Raw genomic sequence first — 21,569 nt, 5'->3', positions numbered from 1 at the left:
GGAGCGATTCCTTGTTTTCATTTGAATATCAGTTATTGATTCTATGGCTTTTATTGTCAACTGACATGGGACATGTGTTTCTTAGAAGAGAATGGTGTACATGTTAAGCAAATTTCATGAATACTTGGTATAATCAGATTTTAGTTTATAAAAGACTAAATAGTTGGGCAGGAAGTAATAGGAGAATAAGAACAGCCCCACTGGATCAGGCCATAGGCCCATCTAGTCCAGCTTCCTGTATCTCACAGTGGCCTACCAGATGCCCCAGGGAGACCGAAGACAACAAAAGACCTGCATCCTTGTGCCCTTCCTTGCATCTGGCAGTCTGACGTAGCCCATTTCTAAAATCAGGAGGTTGCACATACAAAAAATAGATTTTGCACTGGTTAATTCAAACAAGACAGACTGCACTGTGTTGTCAGAAGTAGTTGTGTTTTTTGACTGGTAAAAGAATGTTGTAATCAACAAAAAAAATAGCTAAGATTTACTATGGGAGCTTTGAACAAAGATTGCGAAGTGTAAAAGGGGCAAAACTGTGTTATATGCAAAAGCAAGAGAGGTTCTCTCAACTGGCAAGACTTCTTGTCTCAAGCATGCCAGTGCAGTCTTTTGATTCTAATATGAAACTATAGTAAGGATCATTGCACTAATGCATGAGGATTTGTGATAATGTTGCAGAAATTTTACTATCAAAACTGAACTGCAGTGTAATGACTTTTGTTATCATGGTTTCTATTAACTATTCAGCACAAATTGACCCTACATATGTTTTACTGCAATACTAGGTCCACCACTATGAAAAAAGCTAAAGAGAAGAAAGGAAACAATTCAAAATTCATATAAAATGTGTGACATAATGGTACTAGAATGGGTATAATAATCATTACCAGGACTAGATTAGCAGTCCCAGTCCATTGTTTCTTGCTTCCTGCCTCACTATTCCTCCCTGCCTTTCTCTTTGTTCTCAGGCTGAACTCCATCCTCCCTCTTCCTAGCTGCATCTCTTAGCTTTCACCATGACTTGTTCATTCACTTCTGTCTTCTATTGCCCAATTCAGAGCTTCACATATTCTTAATCTGATTGTCTAAGTCTGTAACGAAGAAAGAAGTCAGGGGGCTGATATCCCCCTAAGGATTTTCCAGTTTCTCTTCTGCTGCATGATGTACCAGTTATGAAAAGAAGGGCAAATAGTGAAAGACAGAATCTGCCAAAAGCAACTGTGTTGCAATAAAGCAAGCAACCTAGAAGAACAAGAATTTCTCCTGTTCAGTGGCTGAATCTTGCCCAGCAGTATGGAGGGACAATGAAAGAAAGCACTTCAGCTCTTGTGCCCACTATGCAAACAAAGCTACAATGACTAGTGCAAATGAATGAGTCTGACCGCTATGAAAAATGAACCCATGAGATTAATTGGACTCTATCAACTATTTGAGAATACAAGAGAGTTTTTATACTACTGTTGAGCACAAGAAGTGAAAAACCTATCAAAATTCAAATCTTGATTCTTACAAACAAATTTGGAAGCTAATCTGATCACATATTTTTAAAGGAAAAGAACTCAGTGTACTTGGGAAAGAATGAAAATGAGAGTGATTTTCTCCCTGAGCATTCATGTCACTGTGATGTATATGTGCAGTACACCAACTACAAAAATCATTACAGTGATACTCCCACAAAATTGATTTTCTGTTGCAGTTGTAAGTCACTTATTAGCAAAAATCTGAAGAAAAATACACCTTTTAATAGCAGCAGTATATAACCAACTTCTTCTTTTCTTGTGATTAGTACAAATGCTCTTTATGTGCTGATTTTGTATTTGTAGATGGACTACATAATCAAAAGAATGTTGTAATTATCCAGTTTAGATCCCTGTATAGTTATGCTTTCTTGGTTTATGTGCCTTTATGTTCAACAGCCAGAGTGCACAGAACGACTGTAGATGGTCCCTCAGATTTCTAATAGTACAATGCTCTATATTTTTCAAAAAGGAGTAATGATTCTAAATCCCAATCATAGTTACATGAGAAAATAACACAGAATTATGGTCTATGGAACTTATCATAGATACACTGGATTCTTCCAGTTACTCTATAGATCTGAAAACACAAAGGATTACTTTAGTTAAAAAAAAATATCCTGTTAAAACTGTTTTTACACCTCTGGTCTGTTACATCTTTGGTTTCATTGCTGATCAATTTTCATTGATTTTTTGCAGTTATGCAGTGGTGATATCCACCTGCAATCTGATCTTATTAAAGGCTTTGACAGCCCTTTGGCATCCTGAGTTCATTATAAACTGTAATCCTGACAAATCAAAGGAAGTCTTTATACAGTGCTTGACCCAGAGAATCCTTTCTGAAACATGCAAGGGCTTGCAGGTGTATAGTTGTTACATGGTCAATATTTTATCTCTGACTATTTCCTTTTAATTGGAGGTGTACATGAGATGCACATTTGAGCGTGTGTATGCGGTGCAGGTGCCTGACTGGAGAGCAAGGGCCAGACCAGTAATGTGACTATTTAGAGGAACAATGGCAAAAGGCCAAAGATCCATAGGCCAGGAAGACCCACTTTTCACTGAACCATGTAATCACTCCCCCTTAATTGATCTGTGGAGTTCAATGCTTCACATCTGAGTAGAAACTTTACTCTTTGAATTTAAACAGAGTTTTCATGGCTTCAAAATTCACATGAATCTTCAAGTTCCAAATTTTTCTGGAACAGTGGAATTAGTATATTGTGAGCACAGACCCCTCTTGAAGACTCCCGAGTTTGAGAAAAACAACTTTTTAAAGCAAAAGAAAGGTTTTATATCCCCAACAGTACTCATCAATTTATGATTAAGTTCAATCCAGGCACAAGTCAATGGACTTCCAACTAGTTACTACCACCTCAACTGGGCAGGAAAAACAAAGGTAGAACCCAGCAGAGACCCTCAACCAGCAATAGAGGATCCCCTGATTGGCTCACCCTCACCTAGAATCCCACAGCAGCAAAAATCTATAAAAGCCCTACGTTTTAAAGCCTCATATTCTTCCTTTATTTGCCTGCTCCCCTGCCTTGCTGCTGTGCATCTTGGATCCCCACTGGTGCTGCATCAAATCAGTTGGATTCTGAACGCTGATCAAGGACACTGTGCCAGCCAGTATGCTAGATTAGTAACATCTGCAAGTCCCTTTCCTTTCCTGCCTCTTCATGCCTCAGAACACTTCCTGGATGCAACTGGAAGGCACTTCTGGTCATGTCCAGGAAGGCTTTCCATGAAACTCAGTATCCATGGAAATCAGTATCCTGGGGGGGGGGGGGTCCTGAAACAGATCCCCTGCGTATACCGAAGGCGCACAGTGTACAGCTCACAGTCCAATCCAAACTCTTGGTTGAGCTGATGCAGCAATCCCAGCTCCAATTTTAAGTGTCAAAAATGTGCTATAAAGCATGTTTGCAGCTAATTGTGAGCTGGCAGTGCCGGCCCAATGGCCTGTGCTGGCCTGTTGGTGCTGCATCCTGGAGCAGGACCAGCTGGAACAGGTAAGGTTATGCCAGGAAGAGCTGGGGTGGAAGAGGGTGGTGGGAGGGCATTTTGGAGGCAGGGAGGGGTTTTTTGGGGTGCGGGTGGTTGGAACAGAGGGTGGATCGGGCCCAAGAGGGGGCAGCATCAGGGAGCAAGCCTCCGCTGTATCCTAACTCTTTCTTGGTTCACCTGGTGTTATACCAGGCTTCCTGGATTTGTGGCAGCTAAATAGCTGGTGCGGATCCAAAAAGCCCCATAAAGACAACTAGGGCTTTATTTGGGGTAAGGGGAAAAAAATCCCCTTTCCTCAAGGAGACCTCCAGCTGCCTCCTAAACTGCACTGGATGCAGTGTAAGCCATGTGGCCCTGCTGTGCCAGTGCAGCTTAGGATTGGGCTGTTAAATGCCAAAGGGAATGAATAATAAACTTGGAACATCCAGTAGCATTTTCACAGGACAATTCTGAGTAATGAAGAATAAGAGCTTAAGAGAAGTGCTTAAGAAAATGAAGGATAAGTGTTTAAGGGCCCAATCCTATGCAACTTTCCAGTGCTGGTGCAGCCAGCACAATGGGGCATGCGCTGTATCCTGTGGTAGGGGGGCAATCACAGAAGTCTCCTCTAGGTAAGGTAATATTTGTTCCCTTTCCTTGGGGCTACATTACTGCAGCATCAGCACTGAAAAGTGGGATAGGATTGGACCCTAAGGCTTACCCAAGAGCAAACCCCACTGACAATAATGGGATTTACTTCTGAATATACATGCAAAGGAAATCACATGCTCTAAGAAAAATTAAGGAAAGTGCTTAAGAAAAACATGTAAAAGAAATTGCATAGACTATTCCAGACATATCATGATTGACTTTTAATGTTATTAAATAGTAATAATTAAGAATTACATTTTAGAAAATAAATAATTAAGGAAAGAAACATATCACTATACCTGTTTTTGATCTCTTAATGCTTCTTCAGTCCTTATTTTGTAATCGAGGATGTCCATAAGCTTGTTTTTGTCATTTAAAAAGCATATCTGGAGCATCTGATACTCTTGTGCTAAACGCAGGTTTTCTTCCAAGTCAATAATGAAAGTAATCTAAAGAGAGATATTTCTGATTACATTACAGAACATTTTTAAGAGCTATGATTTCTTCTCAACAGTATTCATTAGTGAGTGACACTATTCCATCTTCTATTAAATGGTTAAAGGTATCGGCACTCTGTCCCCCTTTGCATCTGGTAACCCTAAGATAATAGAAGACCGGACCGTGGAGGGCTATGACTAGTTTTGGTTTATTGAGCTGGGAAGATACGTTCTCAATCCAAAATTAGTTGCCTGAAGCAGACGTTTTTCTTTTTAAATTCATGGCAGTAGAGCCTTGAGAAGTTGTAATTCTCTATTAATTACAAGTCGTCTGACTTTAGGACCGGAATTCAGGTATGCTCAAAAACTCTACCGAGAAGCACCTAATACTTTAGGATAATCCAAACTCTTAAATATTATTTTAAAAGAAAAACATAATAATGGCATTTTAAACTTCAAAGCACATATAGTGATTAATAATGGACACTGGCACTAAATAATTTTTGAATAACGTAAGTCAGAAAACGGTATGCATCACACTATGGCCAGGTACCCCAAAAATTTCTGCTTGGTTGCTGCGTTGTGCAGAGCCCGTACAAAATTCAAACAAAGAAGTTCTAGCTGCTTAGCACTGGGTAATGCACTGCGACTGCGTTATGGCAAGGTGCCCGAACAATCCCTGCTGGCTTCCTTACTGGGTTGTGCTGACCACATGAAAAATGCAAATCAAAAGTCCTGCAGGCTTCCTCCCTTGAGTTAGTAGCAGTGCTACGCTAGCCAGGTGCAGAAAACATTATGGCCCCCAAAACGTCTGGATTTCAGAACAGACCCAATTTTGGATGTCCAGATAAGGGATAATCAACCTCTCTCTCTCTCTCTCTCTCTCTCTCTCTCTCTATATATATATATAATGTACACACACACGTCATGGAGAAATCCATGGAGAAGACTTGAGAGGTCTCAAGATTAGATAGAAACTCCTAATCCTCCCTGCCCTCTCCCACTCCACTTTGTCCCTGACTCAGCCTCCACCTACCTCTCCACTGCCTGGCAATTTGTGTGACCACTGAGCAGTGGAGCACCAGCTTTCCACTGGCACTAGCCCAGTGCTGGCTGGTGCTGGGCCAGCTCCAGTGCTGGGCTGGTGCTGAGGGCTCAGAAACATGCTTTACGGCATGTTTGTGACAGTGCACGCCAGCGGTAAGCCAGTGCACACTGTTTAGCATTGGGCTCCAGGATGTACCAATTTAGATTGCAGGTGGAATCTCACATGGTGGAATATAATAATAATAATAATAATAATAATAATAATAATAATAATAATAATAATAATAATAATAATAATAATAATATAATATACAGTATTTATATACCGCCTTTCTTGGTCTTTATTCAAGACTTTATTCAAGGCGGTTTACACAGGCAGGCTTATTAAATCCACGCAGGGATTTTTACAAATTGAAAGAAGGTTCTCTCTTTCAAGAACCACCACATTCAAGATGTTACACTCCGATCTGGTTTAACATTCTGGCCTCCATCCTCCCACGCTCCGAGCAGATGGAACAGCTCAGCTGCAGCTTGCCAGCTGCTTCAAGGTCGCACGGTGCCGGTGGCCTCGAACTGCCGACCTTGTGGATGTTAATCTTCAGGCAAATGGAGGCTCTACCCTCTAGACCAGACCTCCTGCCCCTGGAATGTTCTCCCATGAAACATATTCCTGCACACAGAAAACTAGCATGTCAGGAAGCAGGATATTTTCCTAGCATATACTGTTCTATGAACAGAGAGTGTTTTGTAGAGTAACATTCAACTATGTGAACCCTACCTATAGCCAAAAGCACACAGTTCAGTGACATACAGTTACCAGCTCAGTTAGAACTAGACGTTAGATATGACAACAAAAACTATGCAGCAATACAAAGGAGAAAAGCAATTCTTTAAAACGGGGGTGTCCAAACTTTTTGGCAGGAGGGCCACATCATCTCTCTGACTCTCTGTAGGGGAAAAAAAGAATTAATTTACAGGAAAAAAAAGAATTAATTTACATTTCAAATTTGAATAAATTTACATAAATGAATATATTAGAGATGAAACTTATATGAATGAATGAAAGTCTTGCAATAGATCAAGGCCTATAAAAGATCTTGCACAAAGCAAGACCAGCCTTTCCTTCACTGCCGCTGCTGCATCACAGATGTGAAACAGCAAGCAGTGGAGGGAGCCTTCATCCCACAGCTCACGCAAGAGGTCGAACAGTTGCTCTTATGCTAAGAGCAGTTGTGTCGGGCCAGTGTGGGCTCCAGCAAGTCTCCAGAGGGCCAGAAGCTCATTGGAGACTGGGGGCTCTCCGTGGGCTGGATTGGGAGTCCCTGAGGGCTGCAAGTGGCCCCCGGGTTGGGGTTTGGGCACCCCTGTTTTAAAACATACTGTATCTTGTATTATTCCTGAAAAGAGACAATCTCACCTTTACTGAGGAACCTAGCTGGTTTCCATTATGATTGTGACATTTAATACTTACAAATAATTAGCATTTCTACAGTAATCACAGTCCTATCAAATGAATGAATATTAGGAGTGGTAATTATTTGCAAGAATAAAAGGTCAAGATTTTAACTGCACATGAGTAAGGTAGATGAAGATTTCATGAAAAACAAACTCAAGGTTAATAAAAGAAACATAGATTAAAGCATGAAAGGCAAATAACTTTAAAAGATGAGGCTGATGTGAAGGTTGCCACCATCAGTAAAAGATGGGGTTCTTCAACAATAGCTTTGTTTAAAGATCTATGGAGAAAAATAACCTTTCAAAGATCCAATGAAAAAGCATATAAAGAACATGACAAAAGGCATATGATAATAGGGGAAATAAAGAGCTAACTCTGTGGACTTTTCCAGATGTTTCGGTTATTAGACAACAAATATGCAATTTATTATAAATATTGCAGGATATCTTCTCTAAATGAGGTACTTCTCTTTGGGAGTTATTGCACAGTGCTTACATTCAAACCTCAGTAGTGCCACAGCCCAATCCTATTTACTACCTTTGCCAGAAGAACACATGTTCCACTGGTGTGCAGTGTTGCAAAAGTGCTATAAACCACTTTGTAATAGCGTGTCTAGCCAGTGCGCCAGCAGGAAGAACAGAGAGATGCTTCCCAGACCAGGTTAATCTGGCGCAGGGGTGGAGACAGGGAGTTGAATGGAACAAGGGAGGGTGGATCTGGAAGGGGAGGGGGAGGTTTCTTTCAAATTGTTCCCTTGGAAATGCTTTCCCATTTCCAGTACTGTTTGGAATGAGAAAAAAATCTTGACCATAGAGACCATGACCCTGAGAGGAGCAAATGGGGAAAAAAATTACCACTTATTTAGAATGTCTTGAATGTGCAAATTATTATTGCATAATTGTGTAAAACATGCTTGTCCACATGGAAGAGATTTCTAGAAGCAGTTTGATTTTTCTCAGAAAAAGTTCTGATGCAAGCTGCATGTGTGAAGAAAACATGTGGAGGAGTTCTTTGAATTCCAGCCAAAGTGTTTAGAAGCAAAAATTACTTTGAATATATAGGATTATAATTACTATTGTGATTACTACATGTCATAATATAATTTGAGATAAGCAATTCAAGACACATTCATGAATACTTTTTCTAGGAAATTATTTTCTGAATTAAACTAATACTGCAACAACGAATACTGAATTAAACTAATACAGCAACTAACTAATACCCCTGCCCCCCAAACCGATTTATTTGAGAGGATAATTTTCCATACATTGTTTCCCAGGATAGCAAGGCATGTTGTAATCTGACTGATTGCCAACTTGGTATTTTTCATTTACCAACACTACCAATTAATTAGAAACATACCTAAAACATTACTCTCATATAATCCATTAATGTTGGTAAGCATTTTAGTTCTGAAGAACAACTCAGGAAGCAACCTTGCTGACAAGAGTTTCTGACTCATCAAAATAATGTAGTTTATTTCACTGACAAGCCATTTTGCTTGAGTGAACTGCTCATAGCAATGGACATGGCTGACACCCAGTGGTCTTCCAGGTAAGAATTTAAAAACATACACACACATTTTGCATCAGTTTAAACTTTGGCGCTGACAAAAATTACTCTTCAGCTCTTTTAAATTAAACAGAATGTATTCTCAGGTTTTATCCTGATCTCTGAATTTTCTGTGTTTTCAATGAAAGGCTAAAGTATAAAAATAAAAGACCAAAAACACTTGCTAAGGTGCCTTTTACATATATAGCTATGTTCCCACAGTTGAGGAGGAGGCGGTTTGCATGACATTAATCATTTAATTTTAACATTTATATTACTATAAACTATTACAACCATGGATGTACGTAGTGAAAGGTTTGTTACAATGTGTGATCAGAGATGCTCATAACATGTGGATACAAGGGATTTAAAATGTTTGCAGAGATCTAGATGCAATGCCTCATGACACATTAAAAGATGAGCACTGATTAAGATAAGTGTGTAACACAATACAATTTATTGGGGGGATACATATATAATAAGAGGGAAGGGAGATTTAAGAAGTACACAATGCAACCACAGCAAAGCCCTAAATGGTAGCAGTTGCTAGGCAGTACAGGAAAAAGGGGAAATTCTTAGGAGGGGGAGTGATGCATAAGCATGCATAATGGAGGGGGAAAGGAGGCATAGAATGGTTTATGGGGAGACATTCCCACAAAGGAGGGTGATTACCCAGAGGGGCCAAGGGATAAGGAACCAGTGGAAGGAAAGAAAGGAGAAAAAGCTGGGGGAGGAAGAGGAAAGACTACAAAAAACCAAGCATTCCAGCTATGACACAGGACTATGATTTAGGGTGGAGTGCACTCTGGTCTGGGATAGTAACAACAGACAAGGAGTCCCTGAATGGGCCATAAAGCATGTGACTTACTTGTGGCGAGGGAGTTACTGTCTCATTTAACCAGCACTACGGTCCCTCTGAAATGAGGGACCAGTGGGGCACAGCAAACCTGACTCGGCAAGAGTCATTAAGTGGTTTGCTGTTCACAGGTCTTGCTGTATCAGTCAAAGGGAACCATGGATATAAGAGGCCTCCAGCTAATCTCTGAGTTTTCCCTTGCATTGATATAAAGACAGACAAAAGAGTCCTAGGCTGCAATCCTATGCACACCTTCCTGGGAGTAAGCACCACCAAATTCAATGATATTTACTTCTGAGTAGACATGCGTAGATAGGATTGGGTTGCGAGACTCACAAACACATTCACAGCACTCACACCAAACAAAGCAGGAGAGAGTAGAAACACTAAGCCTGCCATCAATTTGACTGTACACAAGACACAGAAGCTCATTTTAGGGCTTATTAGGGGTGCCAATGGCCAAAGTTACCTATCTGTATCTGCTGCTGTGGTTTCTTGGGTTGTTGCAGGAGTCACAGGGCTTAGGTAGCCAAGATGCAGTGATCTGCCAGTTCAGCAGGTGTGTAAAGGCAGAAAAAGGTTCAATAAGCAAACTCAGTGGGAACTAGGTAACTGGCCTCAGGGCAGAAGCAAGCCAAGAGACCTGTGAGTACTCAAGAAGGAGGACGAGGTATGGGGAAGAGAAGAAGGAAGGCTGGAAAGAGAAAAAAGCAGTTTTATACCTATCCTGAATGATGGAAGATACAGTGGTTCTCGAGTCACTGAAGGAAGTAGAGGCTTGACACAGTGCCAATGGGTACAAAGCTTAAAACAGAGATGTGTGTGCAACACTAAGGGGTCTGTGATCAGACATTTTACAGACTTTACTCAGTTATAGATGTGTAAGCTCATCCCAGATCATTTTTTTGTCCTTGATGATCTTCAATTGCCCATTACCAGTAGATATGATAGTGAACTATGATTTGGCATCCAGAGATGGGTGCAAGCTGGGGACTTTCAGTTGCTCAGAAGACCTATGTCCTGATTAATATAAGGCTCTTGATTGAATTGTCAATGAACTTGGTGAGAGAAACAGGTTCTAGGGCAGCAGTTCCCAAATTGTGAGCCATGGCTACTGGGGAGCTGCAGAAACCAGCCAAGGGAGCCGCAGAATCCTCGTGAAAAACCCACTGCCATATACAATGTATAGGATTGTAGCCCTAATGGGGAGCCACAGCCAATGACCCAATAGGTCAAGGGAGTTGCCAGTCAAAAGAGTTTAGGAATCACTAGACTGGGGGCTCATCTTCTCTGACCAGAAGTGGTCCTGTTTATCTCAAGAGGTAGGGAACTCCCAAGTTATAGAGGTGTTGAAAATGGCGTGTTGTTTTTTTTACTCAGAAGTAAGCCCATTGTGTTCAGTAAGACTTACAGCCCAATCCTATCAAATTTTCCAATGCCTGTGAGCCATGCCAATGGGGCATGCACTGCATCCCGTGGTGAAGGGACAGTCATAGAGGCTTCCTCAAGGTAAGAGAACATTTGTTCCCTTACCTTGGGGCTGCATTACGGCAGCACCAGTGCTGGAAAGCTGAATAGGATTGGGCCCTTAGGCTATAATGCTACCTTACTCACCAGAAACAAACACCTTTAGGTATGACATTATTTGCCAAGCAGGGTGCAGCCAGTCATAGAATTCTCCATAAGCAAGGCTTCTTGCAAGTTAGCAAGTAAAAAGCAGAGGAGTATTGCTCCAGTGAATCAAAGCTGGCCTTTTTATTCAGGGGCTTGTGGGGTCTGATGCCCTCTTGCCAAGAGCCCAAGCAGACTGGGTCACAGTCTTCTGGCATGCTCCCAGTACCATGGACATGTGCTCAGATACACTTTAGCGAACAGACTAGCAAAGAGATGTGTTACATGCCAATGATTCAGTATGCTGTGGTCTGTAGTACTCTCTCTCACACACATACACTGACATACACAGACAGACATACAAACTCACATCTTTCTGTCACTCTCTGGTTCCCTATTCACAATCTTAGACAAGAATTAAAATCCCCGCTTCTCCCATAAGCAGGAAAAGCACTCCACTCTTAACCCATATCAATTGTGAGGATGATGTTAAGGGTAACTAATCTGATCTTGGACACATGCTCCAAGATCGACCTGAGCACAACACCATCAGTGTGATAAACTAGTTCCTTCTGCCATTCTACATCCACCTCAGTGTTCCAGCATTAATATTCAAAGCCCTTTAATTGATTGGATCCTGGGGTCTCGGAGGCATACTTCCTTTCTATGACTCACTAAGCTGTAAGGTGAAACAGTGGATGGTCAGGAAGGCTGCTCTTGGTGGGAGGTCTCTCCTTGAGAAACGCTCTATTTCCAAAATCAAGTTGTGCTTGCATTTTAACAACTTTACAATTAAATTAACAGTCCATCCATTTTCACAGACCTCTGCCCAGATCAAGAATTGTGTAGCCATACAGAAGTGATAGACCATAGACTAGAGTTAACATAAAATAGCTGGTGCTGCAAAATGTATCTGGGAAACAAAATGTTCCCTCCAACCATTCTGTTTCTGTTACACAGTAGCAATGTGTGGTAATTTGGCTCAAATTGATCGGATTCCTCCATTCACTTAGAACACAAACCTATGCGTGTCTACTCAGAAGTAAGTCCCACTGTCTTCAATGGGGCTTGCTCTCAGGAAAGTACGTATAGGATTGCAGTCTTTCGGCCTATGCTGTAAATTGCGGTCTTACAGCCTAATCCTATGCTACCCTGGCACTGTGTGGGGCAGCAGTGCTGAAATGGCCACTGCTGTATCCTGCTGGGCCAGAGCAGCAGCTGAAGGCCTCCTCAGGGTAAGGGAACACTGGTTCCCTTACGTTATGTAGCGCCCTGGCACGCCCAATGGGTCTACTCAGATATGCGCCAGCTACTTAGCTGAACCAAGGAGACCTGCGTCAGGCTCCAGGGCTCAGGAGGGGGAGAGGATTCAGAGGCAGCCTCTGCCACTGTCCCTACCCCCCTCCCAAGCCCAATCCACCCTTTTGCTCACCCTCCTTCCTCCCAGTGTTGCCCCACTCCCGCCTTCCCCTGCCCTCCCAATCCCTGAAAAGCATTCTCGCCGCCTGACAGGGACACTCACCAGCCAGTGCTCCTCTTCTGCTTCCTGCTGGCACAAAAGCCCAGCACTGAGTGGCACTGGATGCTGGCGCTGTGTGCTCCCCACTGGTGGCAAAGTGCCTTATGGTACTGACAGTCGTTGCTGGGACAGCACATGGGCCACTGGTGCTGACCTGGCATGGGACTGGGCCATCAGTATCTTTCCATGATCCTAGGCATGTCTCATATCAAGTAAAGGGAGGCTAGACTTATTTTTAGCATCCTTGTTTGTAGATCTTAGCTTGTGCTTTATGTACTCAAGAATTCAAGGTGTGCTCTTCTGATCAAGGCACATCCCCCCCCCCCACTGCACATTATATTAACTCCAGGACTTCAAATCCCTGGATGAAAATTATTATTATGAATAAATATATTATGAAACTTGTCTGGAAAGTCATGCCTCAAGTGCAAAAACTATGCCACCTGCACTGCCGCCTCTTCTTCCTAGTCCACCCAGATAGGAGGGACTGCGTGGGGTGGTCCAATGACATGATATGGTATGATCCCCTACGTTGAAACAGGGCCTCCACCACCAAAACCAGTGGAAGGCAATGACCAGGGCTTATCCCCTTGCTTTTCTCCTTCTTTACATGGTCCCTTTAAACAAATTGGGAAGTGCAGAATGCACCGGGAGCACTCCCAGTATGTCCCCGCACTTTGCTTAAAAAGTTTATGTGAAGAAAGCGTGATGTAAGGGGGTTGGATCATGGCCTTCAGATCTGCTTCTTGCTTGCTTTTAACAAGCAAGAAGTGGATTGGTGAGGCTCCATATGTAATAGGCCAGAGGGAGGCAGCAGTAGACTTGGATGAAAGGCCACTGTTCGCTGCTTTTCACAATCTGCCATAAGCCAGATATGCCATAAGCCATATCACTTGCAACACGGACTGTCCAGCCCTACAACTAGAATAATGGCACAGATGTATCAGACAGCAAGATGTTTATTTCTGTAGCTCTTTTGTGTTGACCAAAGACACAGTGCCAAAGGAACTTTGGGCTCTCTTCTGGAGCTTGACCCTCAGTGCAAAAACAGATGAGAGATCATAGCTTTGCTGTTGGCTAAAAAAGAACAATTTCTTTTTTAGTGATTTTCAGCAAGGTAGTGAAGCTCATGGTTTTTCATATGATTTCATTTCAGAATGGGATAGGTCAGTTCCCAACAATGAGGCAATCTGATTTGGATGGGGCTGCAGTCTGACTTTTAAAGAGTATCATGAACCACAGAGAAGTCGATATCTAGGGCAAAACTGCAGTGTGAAACCGCAGTGTGAGGGTTTCTAGCAAGATTTGTCCACCTGAGAAGCAGACCCTCGCATTGCAGTTTTGCCCTAGATATCTACTTCTCTCTGGTCTATAATACTCTTTAAAAGTCAGACTGCGGCCCTATGCAAATCAGATTGCCTCATTGTCAAATCCTTAACTGGACCCAAAACAATGGGGATCCTCCTTGGGTAAAGAAACACATGAATCCCAGCAAGTGTCTTCTCTGGCTCCACTTTCCAGATGTCAAGAATGCTACAGTTAAGATTGACCCTTAGCTCAATCAGTGGACACCAGATTCTGAAAAATGGAGAGTGTTCAATCCAGCTATGATTTTTACTAGCTGCACATACAGTAAACTTCATCAGTTATGGCCCCAAGTAGTTGTAAGCAATACAATTCCTGACATTTCCTGTATGATCGCTGACCACTGAAGAGTAACCAAATAAACAGAGAGATTTGTTTGTGTGGCATACAACAACAATGCTGCACCTATATGGAGGTCTACAGTAGCCTGTACTGGCTGAAACCGGCGATGTTGTCAACTTGCATGGGTCACTGTAGCTCAAAATCAAAACATGCACTGCAACAGGAGCTTAGACAAAGAGAGGGAACAGACTAACCAAATAATGGCCCAATCCTATTGTAGCGCTGCACCATCACAAATGTGCCATAAAGCATGTTTGCAACGATCTGCAAGTAGGCAGTGCCTGCAGGAAGGCCTTCGCTGCCCCACTGGTGCCGAATCCACACTGATGGCTGCTGGGACTGGTAAGTTCAGTACCAAGAGGTGCAGGGGTGGGTGAGAGTGTAGGAGGTGGGAAAGAGGTATTTCAGGCTGGGGGAGGGCAGGGGGGGTCGGTGGTAGAAGCTTTCACTGCATCCTAACCCCTGTCCTGGGCTTGAAAGCCCTACTCAGGGCTTCTTGGACTTGTACCTGCAATTTTGCTGGAACAAATGTTCCTTTACTCTAGTAGTTCCCAAACTGTGAGCCATTACTCCCTGGGGAGCCAGGGGAGCTGCAGAATCCTTGCAAATTCTGTGAGGCCCAGCTGTGCCAGCGCAGGTTAGGATTGGGCTGTGCGAGTTAAGGAGATTAGTTGTTTGGCATTTTAGCAATGTGTGACTGGAGGTGTTGCACTCTGCACATAGGATTAATTTCCTTTCCAGAGCTGCTGTGCAGTATTGAGTAGTTTTAAACTCCTGCCATGAGAAGACCATGAAGGCTCTGGAGCACTGGTTTAATGATCCAGAACCATCAGAAGGCAGGCCACTGTGTTCTGCACCAGTTGCATTCTTTAAAGAATCTCCAAGTGCAGCCCTATGTAGAATTTATTACAATAATCTAGCTTTGAGACTGAGGCATGCAGGTTGAGTTCACAAGTAGTACAGGCTTTTCATCAGACTGAGTACCCAAAGGGTGCAATTTTATGTGGCACAGGAAGGTGAAACAATCAGTAAAACAACCAGGTCACAATGCATACCAACTATTAACATTTCAGAGTTTTCTGTAGTCAACAATAATAATCTTGCCTGCACTGAAAAATCTAAAGCAAATCAAATGAAAATGAAACATCCAAGCTGTGTCTTTCAACATACCAATTGCACATCAACCCAGATTCTTGCCTGAACTTGCCTTGGGGTCTTACACGCAAACAGGATTGTCATTTCTGACTGAAGTTATTCCTGGAGATCTTTATCCCCAAATGACAAAATGTCATTGAGTAAAGAAAGCCACGGAGGTCAGTGGCTGCCCCTGTTAAAAATCTCCATGATTGTTTTCACTACTCATCTAAAGATCAATGCTAATTTTGGGAAACTTGGGGTGAAACTTGGACTGAAAGGCCACTGTGCACTGATCCCAACAATCCCGGAGAGTTGGCAAACGCTATCCTGAAAATTTCAACTGCCCCATTCTTTCTTTCCCATGCTTTATGGTTTTAAAAACGGAATAGCATATGTATAAGATAAAAAAACAATATACAGCAAATAATACAAACCTAAACATGTTTTGGAAGCAAGTCCCATTGAATGCAATAACATTTACTTCCTAGTAAATAAGCTTCAGATTATTAAAGGACGAGATCTGAAGGTCTTTGATAGGATAATTTCCCAGCTAGTTGTGCCAATGGTCTTAAACGTTGGAGTTTACCAAAACACTATGACAACAAAAGAGGATGCTTTACTAATTGCACAATCCTATCCAACTTCCCAGCACTTATGCCACCACCTGAGGTGGTGCAAGTCCAAGGAGACCCATTGGGGTTGTGGTAGTTTACCCAGGGGTAAGGGGAAGAGTTTCCCCTTGCCTCCTGCTGAGCCACTTTGAGCCCCTATCTTGCACTGGATACAGTGCAGGCCTCCTAACCAGCCTGTTCCAGCGCAAGATAGGATTGCGCTGTGTTAGACTTGAACTGTTAAATCACATGTTAAAATGAGAAACTACTAGAGCAGTGTTTCACAAACTGTGGGTCAGGACCCACTAAGTGGATCATGAGCCAATTTCAGTTGGGTCCCCATTCATTTCATTTCATTTATTTTTAATATATTAGACTTGATGCTACCATTGTATGTGACTGCATTTGGGGAAATGTTACTGACCTGTACTTTTAACAAACTACTATGTAAATTTCTTTAACAATGATAGTAAATGGAACTTACTCCTGGCTAAGTGTGTATAGGATTGCAGCCTAGGATAGTTAAAAATTTTCCGGCTCGATGACATCACTTCCAGTCATGGCATCACTTCCAGTGGGTCCTGACAGATTCTCATTCGAAAAAGTGGGTCCCAGTGCTAAATGTGTGAGAATCACTGTACTAGATTACAATCATTCAGTTGCTTCAAAATAAATTTGAAGTTTCAAATTCAAAAACTAACTAGATCATCACTGTACTCTCTTGCTATGAAATTAGCATGCTCTGACCTCATAATTTAGACAATTGAGGGGGGAAAAATGAAATAATATCAACATGAAAATAAAACTGAAATATGAAAGTTGACAGTGGGAGATGAATGAATTAACAAATTTTTTAAAACCCTAGTAAATTAGACAACTTTTTCATAAACTTTTCCAAACAAAACTGAATAAATTTGGGCACTGAGGTGTAAGTAATAAAATCAACAATGACAAATATTAAACAATGAAAGGTGCAATCCTAACCCCTTATGTCAGTACTTTCCAGCACTAACATGTGCTACATCTTGCAGTTGGGTATCATTCATGGAGGCCTCCTCAAAGTAAAGGAATGTTTGTTCCCTTACCTGAGAGCTGCATGGCCCTTATGTCAGTGCTAGAAAGCACTGACATAAGGGGTTAGGATTGTGCCTGAAGTGAAAAAAATGTATAAAAACAAAATGGAGGAACTTGCTAGATTCTAGCTATGCTGAAAGGAATTTGAACATCGCCAAATCAAATATAAGTTAGTAATGCAACGCTGATAGAAAAACGTCAAATGTTATTTGGAGTTACATAGCAGACACACTGGTTACACGACAAGGGATGATACTGCACACCCCTCTTTTTAAGCACAGATTAGGCCTCAATTCAAATAACAATGATGTCCAGAGAGACGAAATTACCTTTTCCATAAAGTGTTTAAAACAGATTGTCATTTATGAGGGATAAACCAGTCTAGAGAATGTGACCAGGAAATTACCAGGATTCCATCCAATGCCATGATTCTGTGTTGTGAAAAGCCAACCCCAGTTTTGCTGTGCAGCAGTAAAACTAGTTCCCTGACTATTTTTGTATGGTTCAAATGAATTACCTTGACACAGTTATGTTCTGCATCAACTTTCCTATAATTTTAATGCTGCCTTCATTCCAGTTATTGGACAATGGGAATGTATTATCCTGGGGCACAAAGGGGTTTCATAAAAGGAAAGGTGGAAGCAAATGGAAATCCAGCACCGTTTAAGGAAATCAGTGAATAAATTACAAAAACTGTCCATTTGCCTGCCCCTTTTAATCTTACTGTCGTATTCAAACTATTGGGCATGTAACTGAATATCTCAACTGTACCTGAAGAAATAATGGAGCGTATCTCAGCAGTAAAACAGAACGGCACTAAACTGATGAGTTTAACCCAGCAGAAAGAGCGGCTGTAAACATGACAAATGCCTGCTATTGATTTCAGGTTTAATTACTCAGTGCAGCACTGACAAAGCCCATCAGATGTTGTTGTGAAGTGTAAATGGAACAAACTACACTTCACTGCCCATAGGAAACTGATGGTGTCTGCAGTTTGCATTGTTTACTTTATCCTCCGTAAACTTCAGCCTTGATCAAATTAACAAGTGCTACTAACCTCCAACAAACTACAATGCACTATGGTTTTACAGCAACAGCCTTGGAACAATAGTTTCTGCAGCATTTCATTGATAACAAATGTCTGGCTAATAAGAACATAATGGCAGCTTGTGGCCTTTAAGGCCTAGTATTGCCTGGCCTGTTATCATTAGCAGGGTAGGTAAAGTTTTCTATAACCAACTTGGTAAGAAGAATGAAAAACAGCAAAATATTAAATTATCAGAATACAGCTCATACAATAACAGACTTCTATTTAAAAAAAAACCTCATGTTTTCTTCGCTAACTGGCAAGAGTGAAAACTCACAGCCTGTATTCTTGAAAACTGGGTACTATTCTACAGGAAGAAGCAATTGCTCTCCAACAGATAGCAATCATCTGAAGCAGCATTTTCCCAACCCCACCTTTCAGTGATCACAATGCTATTGTTTCATCCTTAAAGACCTGCTGTCATAAGCTTTTGTGGCATGCAAAGGACTGCAGATCTATTAAATTAGGTAGGCCAAAAAATATAAAACCAGCCAGTGATGATCATGGCCCCTGTGCTGCCCAGGGCCAGGACAACAAAATGCAGCCCCCCGCCCCAGAAAATGCCCCCCCATTGTGTCTGGAGGCCTTCTGAGGGCCTCACAAGGCCTTCTAAGACCTCCTCCACATGAAAACATCACTTCCAGTTTCTCTGGCTCTCAGACAGCCTTCTAAGGGCCTGAAAACGTCACTTCCAGCTTCCTCAAGAAACTGGAAGTAACGTTTTCACATGAAGAAGGCCTTAGAAGGCCTTCTGTTGGGGAGGAATTGGGCACAGGCTGTCCTTGGGGCACCCCCCCCCAATCATGCTGCCCAGGGTCACTTGCACCATGAACCCTCCTAGGTATGCCACTGAGTCCCAACTAAGTTGAAAGAGGTGGAGGAAAACAACTCTCATCTTTCCCCCCCCCCCCATATCAATATGTCAACTCTCACCAAAGGCTTGATTTGGGGGCGTTCCAGTTGACAACAGACTACTAAAGCTAGGAGTCAGTGAAAATCCGCTATCTAGCTGTAACCTCACAAGTTGTAACCTCTATAGCTGTAACTTCATAATCATGTCAGTGAAGGAAGGGGTGTTTCACTTGCTGTCTGACAGCCCAATCCTAGCCACACTTTCCTGGGAGTAAGCCCCACTGAATCTAATAGGACTTACTTCTGAGTAGACATGCATAGGATTGGGCTGTCAAGCTTTCCAACTTGCTAATAGGAATTATTCTTTAATTAGTGACTGAAACTACTGACACACATAGAAATCTTAAACTGAGAAACAATCCTTATTGGTTGGCCAGTAATCTGGTTGCATATTCTCTCTTCCTCATCTCTAGAAGACGGGGGTTCTTTCACAATGTACAGGCAAAGAGGGAGAAGCCAGGTGTGTCTCAAGTGGGCTACTGACTGATGACAAAGCGATGCTCACTACATTTACTAATTCTGTATCTTGACACAATTTCTGTCGGAGTTCTTAAATTCCTTAGCTTCGCAATCAGCTTCATTGTCCATGGTGGGCCCCTGGCCTGCCAAGACCAGAAAGAACAGGGTAATATGGTTCACAACCCAGAAGCTATCTCCAGGTTGCACCAGCCTGCACGTGCATCATTGGCCACATTGCACCACATAGTACAAAGCATTTGCAAGGTTACGCCTTGGTTTTTGGTTGGTTGCAGGCCCACTGAAATCAGGAAGCTGCACAGTAGTCCGGGCTGCAATGTGGCATGGCCAATGATGTGGGTCGTGTGTCAGCACAACCTGGAAGTGACTTCTGTGTTGCACACCATAATGCCTGCCATCTTCCTAGTCACAGTGGGCTGTGAGCTAAACAAAAAATCAGATCACGAACCACCTGAGGGTTGCAACACACAGGTTGGAAATGCTGCTACATAACATATAATATTTCTTATCTTTTTGGGTGGAATGCTGGACCCACATTTAACAAAATATCTGGAGATAAGCTGTATTTAAAGAATAAAATCCTACATTGATTCAATTGCTCCTTAGCAGGCCTTTTCACAGTCTCTTTGGAGTCATATGACCCATGTTCGGTCAAAAGCATGGAAGAGCTTTATAAAACTGAGCAAGAATGAAATGTTATTAAATAAACAGAAATAAATAATGAGCTTTTTACACTATAAACAGCCTGCAGATATTTTCCTCAAAACATTTGCCATGCCAAAACTGGAAGCATGTTGTTGTTTTCAGTACAGATGTTCACCCCTTTATTATTATTATTATTATTATTATTATTATTATTAACAGTATTTATATACCGCTTTTCAACTAAAAGTTCACAAAGCGGTTTACAGAGAAAAATCAAATAACTAATGGCTCCCTGTCCCAAAAGGGCTCACAATCTAAGAAGATGCAAAAAGAACACCAGCAGACAGCCACTAGAAAAGACACTGCTGGGGTGAGGTGGGCCAGTTACTCTCCCCCTGCTAAAAAGAGGAGCACCCACTTGAAAAAGTGCCTCTTACCCAATTAGCAGGGGTTTGCGACGTACTGGCTTATGCCGGGATCGCATATCTGACAACCACGTGTGGTCATGTGGTCGTTGGGGGGCACACACCCCCAGCCTCCAAATGCAAGGGGGGCTCTGCTCCCCTCGCCTCAGGAGGGTTGCCTGAGTGCTGCCTCTGCATCCGAGCACTGCCTTTGCAAGCCTCAGACTGAGGGAAATCGTGTCTCTTGCACGATTTCCGGTTTCCTCTGTGAAACTGGAAGCCACAAGAGAGACATGATTTCCCTCAGTCTGAGCCTTGCAGAGGCAGCACTCAAACGCACGCTGCCTCTGGGAGGCTCAGACGATCGTCTGGAGGGGAGGGAGCAGAGCATCCCCTTCTGTGCGGAAGATCTGCACTGCATAAAGCACTGCTTAACAACAGGGATCATGGTCCTGATCCCCGTCGTTAAGTGGCGCACGATTATACAAGTGAGAATCTCCAAATTCTGAGGCAAAGTAATGAGTTCCTTAATCCACCAAATTATGCTGTTCATGGCATGATAATAGCCATGCAATATTCTATTCCTTCTACTTTTTAATGCTAACTCAGGTTATTCAGGTTATTATAACTCATGGTTATAAAAGCTGAGTTTTGCTACATTTGGTTTACACATTACCATGAGTGATACAGAAAAAAGCACGTGCAATTTTTGCCTATGAGACAGCTGATAAGGAAAGGCAGCAGGAAGGAAAAGAATTTTTGAAGCATTTTTAACAGGTTTTTTTAACAGATGTATATGGCATGCTTTTCTTTTTCATGTTTATCTTGAATGAATGTAATTCTGTGAATGATGGAAAGGCGATTTAAACAAGAATATGACTAAA

The 21,569-nt window shown here is 42.2% G+C and overlaps 1 protein-coding gene across 1 annotated transcript in view; it reads right to left on the bottom strand.

Annotated features, from left to right (window-relative positions):
• CCDC178 (coiled-coil domain containing 178) overlaps window positions 1–21,569 on the bottom strand; it is a 153,079-nt gene that overhangs the window by 54,663 nt on the left and 76,847 nt on the right. The window contains exon 17 of the mRNA XM_066624422.1: window positions 4,454–4,603. Coding sequence (XP_066480519.1) covers window positions 4,454–4,603 — 150 coding nt within the window. The remainder of the gene's footprint in view (window positions 1–4,453; window positions 4,604–21,569) is intronic.

This window comes from Tiliqua scincoides, chromosome 4, assembly GCF_035046505.1.
Source record: "Tiliqua scincoides isolate rTilSci1 chromosome 4, rTilSci1.hap2, whole genome shotgun sequence".
NCBI lineage: Eukaryota > Metazoa > Chordata > Lepidosauria > Squamata > Scincidae > Tiliqua > Tiliqua scincoides.
The sequence above is the reverse complement of the archived record's forward strand: the minus strand, read 5'-3'. Positions and strand labels throughout refer to the sequence as shown.